Raw genomic sequence first — 10,802 nt, 5'->3', positions numbered from 1 at the left:
CAGGTTCCGGTGCATGTTTCCTGCTAACATCTTATTTTAAACTACCCAGCAAGTTCTTTTTTATGTATTGTAAACTGTTCTCTGTTATATTTTATATATATCAAATGTCAACCCACATTTCTGTTTCTGAAAGTAAAGTGTTTCCAACAGTTTGTAAAGATGGTATCACTTGTCTCTCATCTGTCAATCAAACTAACATAGGCCCCGGCTCTATGTGCCGGAAGACACTTGGGGGAGGCGTGGCTATTTGTGCCGTCTCATTCAGATCCGCCATTATGCGATCAGATGTGACAGCGGCATACTGGGGTTTCGTCCTTTGGTGCGCGCTGTGAAGAGAAATAGGTGCACACCGGCGTGATCACACAAAATGAGTCCGTCTGCAGCCCGTGGCAAACCATTTGCTAGTAGATCTTTGCAGGTACTTTTTAACTGCGCATCTTCAGCGGCATGCCACGGGTTGGCCATGGGTGCGCTACGCTTGCCAGATGTTGCAGTGTGATCGCACCCCGAAAATCTGCCCAGCATTCATGCCTTTCACGCGGCAAATTCGCCATGTGACTGGGGCCATAGTCAGTTTTACAGTGCTATCTTAAGCAGAGTTAACACCCTTTTAAATCCATTGAAGTCAGTGGGCTTAGAAGGGTATCAGGACTGTAGATAACCACCTCCCAAACTTTATTAATGCATAATTTATTTAAAACCTTTAATTTTTTTTTTAGTATTCAGCAGTCACTTTTTGACTGCTGTAAGAAGATGGAGAACCAGCTCCTTTATAGCCCCCAAAACCAAAATCATTTACAAATCCAAGGAACATAACCTTAGGGAATTTTAAAGCCCACCATACAAAGAACATCTTGAACAACTTTATTCCCCCAGATTCTGATATGGTAGCATGTGTTGGGAATCTGCAGACCTAGCTCCACATTTCCAACACCTGTGGTGATCATCAAAGTCTCCTAAGTAAACTCAGTAGTCAGGGATAAGAGGACAAGTCCTCTTGTGGATAAAAAACTGGTTAATTAACAGGAAACAAAGGGTGAGTATAAATGGGCAGTTTTCACAGTGGAAGATGGTAAGCAGTGGGGTACCACAGGGCTCAGTGCTAGGTCCAGTGCTTTTAACTTGTTTGTTAATGATTTGGAGTTGGGAGTAAGCAGTGAAGTGGCTAAGTTTGTGGATGACACTAAGTTGTTCAGGATGGTGAGAACCAGGGAGAATTGTGAAGCACTCCAGAGGGATCTGTCAAAGCTGGGCAAATGGGCATCAACATGGCAAATTAGGTTCAACATGGGTAAGTGCAAAGTAATGCATATTGGAGCCAAAAATCCTAACTATAAATATACATAGATGTGGTCCGAACAGGCGAAAAGAGATCAGGAGTCGTGGTAGATAACTCAGTGAAAATGTCAAGTCAGTCTGCGACTGCAATAAAAAAGACAAGTGCTATGCTGGGGATTATTAGGAAGGGAATTGAAAACAAATCAGCCAGTATCATAACACCCCTGTATAAATTGACCGTGCGGCCTCATTTGGAATACTGTGTACAGTTTTGGTCACCGCACCTCAAAAAAGATATAGCATTGGAAAAAGAGCAGAAGAGGGTAACTAAAATGATTAAGGGGATGGAACACTTTCCCTATGAAGAAAGGTTAAAGAGGTTAGGGCTCTTTAGCTTAGAGAAATGATGACTGAGAGGGTGACATGATAGAGGTTTACAAAATTATACATGGGATAGAGAAGGTAGAGAAAGACATACTTTTCTCCCTTTCTCACAATACAAGAACCCATGGGCACTCAATTAAATTAATGAACAGTAGATTTAGAACAGATAAAAGAGTAATTAACATGTGGGATTCACTGCCACACGAAATGCTGGTGGCTATTAGCATAAACAACGTCAAGAGGGGGTTGGATAAACTTATGGAGCAGAAGGCCATCAGTGGCTGTTGGCCACAACTAGGGATGAACCTCATCACGAACCTAAATTCATCATGAAAATTGCCTGGTTCATGAGCTAAGGGTCATGTGATTGTGTTTGCAACAAACCTCCCATGAACCTCAATGGTTTGTGTGGTTTCTGTCGGTGGTTCATGCAGCAGACACACTGACACCAATTAATTAATCGTAAAAGCAACTGGGGGGACTTCTGCAGTCCTTCCCCAGCCTTGGAAACACCAATAGTAGACCTCCAAAGCTTGACAGGTAGCACTGGCTGCCCAGAAGAGAGCTCCCATTCTGCTCTATGGGAGCAGAATGGATATATACCCCCAGCTCACATGTAGCTGTTTTTACTTGGCAGCAGGCCGTTAGGCAGAGAGGGAGTTAGAGACAGAAAAGAAAGGGAACTGGAAGTCATTCCTCAGTGTGAACAGTGGGGTGGGGGTGTTTTACTCAGGGTTCATGCCAAGCAAAGGGACTTAGCTTCATTGGTGCCTCTAGCTTGCAGGGGGTCTGTTCAACACACTCCTGAACCTGCGTCTGTGATTTCCCCAGAGAGCACTCTTGTACACAGGAGGGCTAGGGATTAGGGATGGGCACAAACTGAATTACGAATCAAAGTACACCACGAACTGAACCTGGTTCATGAGCCTCAGTTATTGTGACCGCATCTCCCATGAACCAAACTGTTTTTCACAGAGGTTTGTGGGAACAGTTTGTGGGTCAAACATGCTGTTGCCAATGAATCAGTTGTCCAGGCAACGAAGGGATCTCCTTCGTGGTCTCTGTGCAGGTCACACACCATGGGTTTCACGCTTGCGTTAAACCTCCGTCGGGAAGCCTAATAAGCTTTAGCGACAGCTTTCCAAGTGCGGAGTCCTCCCCAGTCTCGTGCAGCACGCACCATCTGAGCATGCTCAACAGCTACGGCGGACTCCGCCCCCACTCAGTTCTCTTTTAACCGCCTCCTGAGAAGACGTTTTTTCCCCGTCGTCTGGGGAAGCCTCCTCAACTGTAACAAAGTAACTGTTAATTGTCTTTTCACACATCACTAATTGCCCTGGGCAAGGGTCGGTCTATGGGACCCACGCCTTATTTTAAGAGGTGTCTGAGCTGTTCAGCGAATATCCCCCTAACGGACGGCCACAGCTGTTGCTTATAGACTTCTGTAGCCCTTTTTCAGCCCTGGAAACACGAATAGTGGTCCTCCAAAACTTGATTGGCAGCTCACCAAGAGAGCTTCCATTCTGCTCTATGGGAGCAGAATGGATATATACCCCCCAGCTCACACTCAGAAGCTTTCACTTTGCAGCAGGCAATTTGGCAGCGAGGGAGTAGTTACTGTAAGAGGCAAGGAGGGAAGAAAGGAATTGGAAGTCTGTGTGAACGGTGCTTCAGGGCTCTGAGGCACCACTCCCTCTGCTACAGCCGGGCAGAGGGGCTCAGCCAGTGGGCAGCCCGTGGAGGCCCTCTGTAAGTCTGATGTCTATAGCTTACAGGGGGTCCGTTTGATAGAGTCCTGATTCCTGAACGTGCAGCTGTAATTTCCCCAGAGAATACTTTCCTGGCGGCACCTGCTTTTGGGGGGGGCTGCTACTCATCCCCCCCCCCCAGCCAATCCTCACCAAACTTGGAGTGCAGCTAGAGGTTCATCCCAAGGAGGACCTCAGTGAGTTTGATGTCTCTAGCTTGCAGGGGGTCCGTTCAACACACTCCTAAGAGAGCACTTTCCTGGGGGCATCTGCTTGGGGGGGCTGTAATTCACCCCCCAAAGTCCAGTCCTCACCAAATATGGAGGGCAGGTAGAGGAGAGTTATCTGGATAATTGCTGCAGGTTTGGTGTTCCTAGCCCATAGGGGTGCTGTTCTACCATGCCATGAACCTCACAAACCATGAACCAGTTTGTTAAATGGAAAGGTTCATGGAGGTTCGTGGATCCGCAAACCCCCACGAACCGTGAACCTCCACAAACCTCAATTTTCCCAGTTTCTGCCCATCCCTAGTTTGGACACTTTTACACAATATGGAGACAGATCTATTAATCCTTGAACTGCTGAGGAATAGAGTAGTTTCTTTGTTTAAATGGCTTCTCTAGGATTTCAGGCTTAAAAAAAAAAGGTTAGTAGGCAATTTTAACTGAAGTCCTACAAATGAACAATTGATACCCCCCCACCCCCTTTGAGAAAGATGACACATGAATTTGGGCATGTAGTGTTGGCTTGTATTAACACAGTTTCATGAGATATTTTCAACTTGCACAACCATTCTGTCAGATTATAATGCACTTGTATGTATATTGTATTAATCTCCTTTCTTCTCAAAAATGTCCAAGGCAATTGTTAATATTGCATTAAATAGTGATGATAATTTAAACAGATCAAATATAATCAGAACTTTAAAATATATTTGTTACCCAAGAAATCCACAACAAGCCAATAGTAAATGATTTTTCAATCTGCACTGAAGTCATCCTCTGTTTTCCATATTCTTTCCCTAGTATAAGCATGGCTGTTGCAGTTGTTGGTATGTTCTCACTCAACTGACTTCTGGAAGACATCCGGCACTTATGATATGTGCCCCTACTGAAGCAAGCAGGACAACTTCAGTGCAGTAATCTTTGTGGTTATGACATGCCAGAGTAATTGTGTAAATTGGCCCTAATAGTGTTTCCAAAATGAGAAATAACATTGCATTCATTTGATAAAATGGGTGAGATATAGTGTCTAATGAAACCTGTTGGAGATGTAAGAGTGCAAAAATTGTGATTTTCATGTATGGTAGAGAAAGTTATAAAATTCCAGCAACAATGAAGGACAACACAGGACATAATCTACTGCTAAATTGTCAACAGCTGGGATAAAGAAAACACAGGGTTAATGTTAAGTGTCTTCATAATAGTTAGCACTGATCTAGCCAGCTGATGGAATACTTTTGGTATTTTATCAGAAAATTGGATGGATGTAGGGAATATGTAACACTCTTCTTATGATAAAGTTAACAAATAGTTTAAACAAGGAAGATATGGGTTTTTATTACTTATTGGAATGTTTCTTCAGATATTAAATTTTTGAGTAGTCTGTAAAATACGATAATATACTCAAGACCTCTTGGCGTATTATGACTTGTTTTGTGTTGTAATTTGTACTGAATAAAACAGGTATGGTCTTGGATTCTTTCTGGCCAAGAGGAGCCAGCAGGGGGCATCCAGGATCTGATGTTTCAGCCAATGGTACTCAGTAGGCTCCTGCATATATTCTTTTGAAAGGCAACAAGGAAGCTTTGGGAGTTTAACAGTCGGATAAAATACAGCACCCCAATATGTGGTTTATTCTCAAAGAACAGACATTCTGGAAGTGGCTCTCCATCTTGAGTTTCACAGCATGGAAATATTCATGATTTGGGGGATTCAGCTTTTCACATCTATTTCTTTGAAAATGCACCTGACTTTTCCAAACTTGATAAGAGACTTAACCTTTGCATCACGTTCTTTTGATGGGATCATTATCAGGCTAGTCTTTTAAGTGTTTCCATAACAGTATGGAACTAGCAGCTTCTTCCCTCTGCAGAGTAACGGTTGCAAGTAGAAACCAGGTGGGCCTTTGGATGGTTTCTTCCTGCCAGTCCATTGCCCCTTTCATCAGGTAGCAAATATATGGGAAGGGCCTGCAGGACTGTCTGCATCCCTATGACTCCACTTTCTAAACATGATCGTAATGGTGTGGAAAGAAGCCAGGAGGAAGACACTCCTGCGATATCATACAAAGGTGACTCCAGATTTCCCAGTGTATTGGCCACATTGTCACAGTCAACTATGTAAAATCAGATTGTAGTTCTGAAATTTTGATGGGGAGTCAAGACTTGTTTAAACAAAGTGACTACCACAAGATGACTCCGAGTAGCTAAATGCGTTACCCAAATAGGTGGTCTTCTATTTAATTGGGAGAATTAGCTTAAAGGAGACAAGAAGGGGGTAACTCGGGATCTCCCCCAATGTTTACAGAGAATATTCCCTTAGAGAACTCTCAAATGAACCAGGCTGGAGTTCAAACAGAAAGGTGTTTTTATTACAGAAGAAAAAAGAGCAAAACATACAAACAAAACACATAAGCTGACTAAAGAAAAATAGGGAGTAGTGAGAAGAGAGATTTTTGAGAAGGTAATATCTACCAGTCCGGAAGAATGAGGTCCACAGAGATCAGCTAAATGGCTTGCATTTCACAAAGAGAGGGGAGGGCCCACACGTAAGTGGCGGTGTATGGTAGGTGCCAAGAACACACACACACTAACTGCTGGCTGGGTGTGCTTGATATAAAAAAATTGTTCCCTGGAGCTATGCTTACGTGGTTACCCAAAAGACAATGCCTTGATTCGTTTTCTGAGGGTAAAGGATGTTTTTGTGAGAAGTTTAGTGGCTTCCCCAGAGATGCTGAATGGTTTCTGATGACCCTAGAGCACTGGACAGGGAACTGTGGAGTTTGGGAATTAGTGTTAATCATTACTTAATTAGGGTAATTGAGTAGAGGGAAAGCAAGGTTGGGTGTGGGTGAGATTAATTCAAGGTGAGGATACAGCTGTCTTGAGATTCCCATTGTTTCTAACTGCATATCTTTAGGGTGTGGAAGGGGGATGTCAGGTGGTCAGCTGCTGTGATTCACCTTCCAAGCATAGTTCCCAGGCGCTTACCTGGCCGGCATCCATTTTGTGTGCATTGGATCCATTTTGTTTGAATTTCAGGCCAGGCAAAATCTTTAGAGTTACGATTTTTGAAGGTGATATTAAAGAGGGGTTCCATAGCATTAGGCTGCCCTTCTGCTGAATGAGGGGCCGGACTGCTGACAAATGAATTGTTATGTGTATATGATTAATAAAAAACATAATCTATCAAAATGCCATGCCTGGTGCTTTCAGGTTCCCAGGAGAAATGGTCTACTCTGCAGAGGTTAAAAAGGCTTCATCTGTCAGTGATTCTTCATTTTTGACCCCCACATGAAAATAACTTGGGGAAATTAACTCACCTTAGAGGAGCATGCCTTCAGCAGCATTGGCTTAACTGTCCCCCTTTTGTTTGCAGGCCGATGTGAGCAGTGAAAGAGTGATAAGAACAGAAGATGGGGCATCATTAGCCAGGGTGAGTGGAGGAGCACAAACAAGGCCGGTTGCAGGTTTGGGGAGCGGTCCTGGACAAGATACCCACTAGCACCTTCCCATTAATGGCATTTCCCCTCCCCAACTTGCTATGGATATATGATTACTCTACCTGTCTCCTAGAGGGGGAATGCAGGGTAACTTTTTTCATGCTCTTTTAAGCCTCTTCACAGGGCTGTGGCCACCAGGGGGGATTTGGGGGCATTGCCCCCCACAGCTGAGTGCTGCCCCCATGAGAAAAAGTTTTTTAAAATATTTTTTTTTAAGTTAAGATATGTGTGGTGTTTCCAAAATGACCCCAGGTACAGTCAGGAGACCATCAGCCTCATTTTCTTTTTTCCAGGCCAAGAAACAAATAGGGACACGGGGGGGGGGCTGGAGGAAGACAGTAGCAAATTTCTAGAGTAGGGGACAGCTTTCCCCACGTGGAAACAGCCTTCTGGAGTGAAATTTCTGCTGGAAATTTTGTGATGTCACACCCCACCGGTTTCCCCGGTGGCCCCCCCTCGAGAATTTTCTGGCTACGGGCCTGGCAGAAGGGCTAAAAGGAGCTGGGGAGGCTCGGTTCTCTGCTCGCTCCAGGGTCTCTCTGGCAAGCATGTGCAAGGTCACTCCAGAAGCCCCAGCAACATCTCCAGGGTCCCTGGCACGATCACCCCATTTCCTGTGAAAGAACATCTATGGAGGCAAACAAGCAAGCAGCCAGTGGCAAGATACAGCAGCTGATGCCTGACTCAGTTAGCCTCTTGTCTTGGTGGTTAGAGAAGAGGAGGAGCAGGAGACACAGTGCTGCATGGAGGGTATAATCCTCTACAGGAGTAGGCCTCTTTGGAGTTACACTAAGGGGGATGGCAGGCAGGTGGCCAGGCAGACAAGGTATGCTTGTTGGGGGGCAGTGGGCACTCCTAGGGCAATGGGCCTCGGCAGCTGCCTGAAAATGCCAACTCTGATGGTGGGTCTCCAATGCAAACATAGCAACTCATTGTACAGAGTAGACAGACTCTGTGAGAAATCCAGCCCAGTGTTCTTTCTATCTCTCTCTTTTTGCTTGGAAGAGCTTGGTGTGTATGTTTGTGTGTGTGCATGACCATCAGCCTTTCCAGACTTGGGATCCATCTTTAACCAGTCAGCAACACAGGGCCCACTGAGCTAAAGGCAGGTGGCAGGAATCCTCATGAAATCACAGTCTTGTGACAGAAAGAAGAGACAAAGTCTCTGAACCTACCTGAGCTTAAATGGAGCTTTAATACCATTGAATGACCTTAGTTTGCTGCCCTGCTCCTCCTCATAGTGTGTGTGCAAAGGATGTATGGCACCTTTGCCCTCTACACATGCACACTAGCAGCAGGTCCTTCCAAAAAGCACCTGTGGGTCCCAACCCATGGATTAAAGATCACTAGCATAGTGGAGGTGTGCAAGATTGCTAGTAATTTAATAGTGGCATGATCTAACCACTATTTATGTGGTATTTTCTCTTCAGGAATATGGAGTGCCTTTCATGGAGACCAGCGCTAAAACTGGAATGAATGTGGAACTGGCATTTCTGGCCATTGCAAAGTGAGTAATGGGCTGTAGTAAGAAGGGATGGGCACGAACTGGGAAAATGGAGGTTCATTATTTGTGGGGGTTCATGAACCTCCATGAACTTTTCCGTTTAACAAACTGGTTTGTGAGGTTTGTGGCATGGTAGAATGGCCCCCCTGTGGGCTAGAAATACCAAACTCACAGTGAGTCTCCGGCTGACTCTCCTCTACATGCCCTCCAAGTTTGTTACGGATTGGATTGGGGGGGGGTGAGCGTAGAACGAACCCCCTACAAGCCAGAAACATCAAACTCACTGAAGATGTCCCCGGGATGCCCCTCTACCTGTCCTCCAAGTTTGGTGAAGATTGGCTGGGGGGGGGGCAAGTAGCAGCCCTCCAAAGCAGGTGCCCCCAAGAAAGTGCTCTCTGGGGAAGTTGCAGCCGCAGGTTCAGGAATCGGGACTCTGTCAAACAGACTCTCTGCAAGCTAGAGGCATAAAACTCATAGAGGACCTCCACGGGCTGCCTACTGGCTGAGCCCCTCTGCCCGGCTGTAGCAGAGGGACAGGTGCCTCAGAGCCCTGAAGCACCTTCACACAGACTTCCAATTTCTTCCCTCCCTGCCTCTAACAGTAACTACTCCCTCTCACCTAATTGCCTGCTGCAAAGTGAAAGCAGCTGAGTGTGAGCTGCGAGTATATATCCATTCTGATCCCATATAGCAAAATGGCAGCTCTCTTGCTGGCAGCCAGAGCTGCCCATCAAGCTTTGGAGGGCCAGTATTGGTGTTTCCAGGGCTGAATAAGGGCTGCAGAAGTCCATCCCCCCCCCATTACCTGGACAATCGATTCATGGTGCTAGCATGTCTGACCCACAGATTGCTTCCCACGAACCTCAAGAACCTCTGTGAAAAACAGTTTAGCCCATGGGCGGTTTGCAGGAGATGCGATCGCACGAACTGAGGCTCGCAAACCACAAACCAAGCCCAGTTCATAATGAATTAAGATTTGTAATTTGGTTTGTGCCCATCTCTAGTAGTAAATTATGAAATTATGGCAATGTGTATAGCATAATGTTGGCTCACCTAGCTGTCAGTGAATGAAACTCACTCATGAGAGATGTAGGCCCACTTTCTATGCCTTGGACCAAGCACATGATGTGGCACTGCCCATCATCCCCCTTAAGTTGTCAGCAGTGTTCCCTCTAAGCTGAGTTAGTGTGAGCTAGCTCACAGTTTTTTAGCCTCCGGCTCACACATTCTTTGTCTCCGCTCAGGAAGGATGGCTCCAGAGCAAACTAAGTTATGCAGTAATCAAATCACTTGCTCACAACTTTAATGCCAGTAGCTCAGAAAGTAGAATTTTTGCTCACAGGACTCCACAGCTTAGAGAGAACATTGGTTGTCAGTGTTGCTGACTACCCTAAACTAGTGGACCACTTGCAACGGTCCCTCTGATGGTGGACCAAGTAAGACTCAAACTTTCATTCTTCAGAAATGTATGGCAGTTCCGCACATGGTCATAATTTTATAGATGTCCCATTTCTCCCACTGCATCAACTTCAGTTGTCTTTTTCTTCTGAACTGAACCCTTCCTTCCACCAACTCCATCAATAACTCCAGCCTTTCCTTTTGTAGAGAAAAGGGCTCCAGTCTATTGACCAATTTCATTCCCCTTTTCTTGTGCTGCCTTTTTGAGCAACCAGCACAAGATATGGCAGTATCATAGATTAATGCAATGACGTTAGGATACATGCTGTTTGGTTTTCAGTCTTTCTCCTAGTACTTATAATTCTGAAATAGATCACATAGATCACTGAGTGGATGTTTTCACTGAACTTTCCGTTATGTCCCCCAATACTTTTCTCTTAGGTAGATGCAGAATAATTTGAGCCTTCATTCTATGTTATGAGGATTTTGAGTCTCGGTGTATACAACTCTGAGTGGACTGACATTGAATTTCCTCTTTTGTCTCATTGCCAGTCAACCAGTTTGGAAAGATCTTTTTAGAGCTCTTTGCCATATACAATTTGTGATCAAACATTCAAGAAAGTGGTCTAAGATGATGCTCAGGGCCCTAGTTAATAGAGTAGGTGGCCGTAGCTGTCACCATCTTGTTTTTTTGTGTGGTGTTTAGATCGTTGTGTTTGTGGCTAACATGAAATATGTTGCTATAAGCCAAATAATTCTTGTACTCA

General features: G+C 45.0%; 1 protein-coding gene across 1 annotated transcript in view; it reads left to right on the top strand.

Moving 5' to 3' along the window:
- Positions 1-10,802, top strand: part of RAB37 (RAB37, member RAS oncogene family) — a 24,106-nt gene that overhangs the window by 12,814 nt on the left and 490 nt on the right. The window contains exons 6-7 of the mRNA XM_015410765.1: positions 7,010-7,066; positions 8,564-8,640. Of these exons, the coding sequence (XP_015266251.1) occupies positions 7,010-7,066; positions 8,564-8,640 (134 nt within the window). The remainder of the gene's footprint in view (positions 1-7,009; positions 7,067-8,563; positions 8,641-10,802) is intronic.

Source organism: Gekko japonicus, unplaced genomic scaffold (genome assembly GCF_001447785.1).
Source record: "Gekko japonicus isolate JY-2015 unplaced genomic scaffold, Gekko_japonicus_V1.1 scaffold15, whole genome shotgun sequence".
Taxonomy (NCBI): Eukaryota; Metazoa; Chordata; class Lepidosauria; order Squamata; family Gekkonidae; genus Gekko; species Gekko japonicus.
This window is presented reverse-complemented; position numbering and strand designations above follow the sequence as displayed.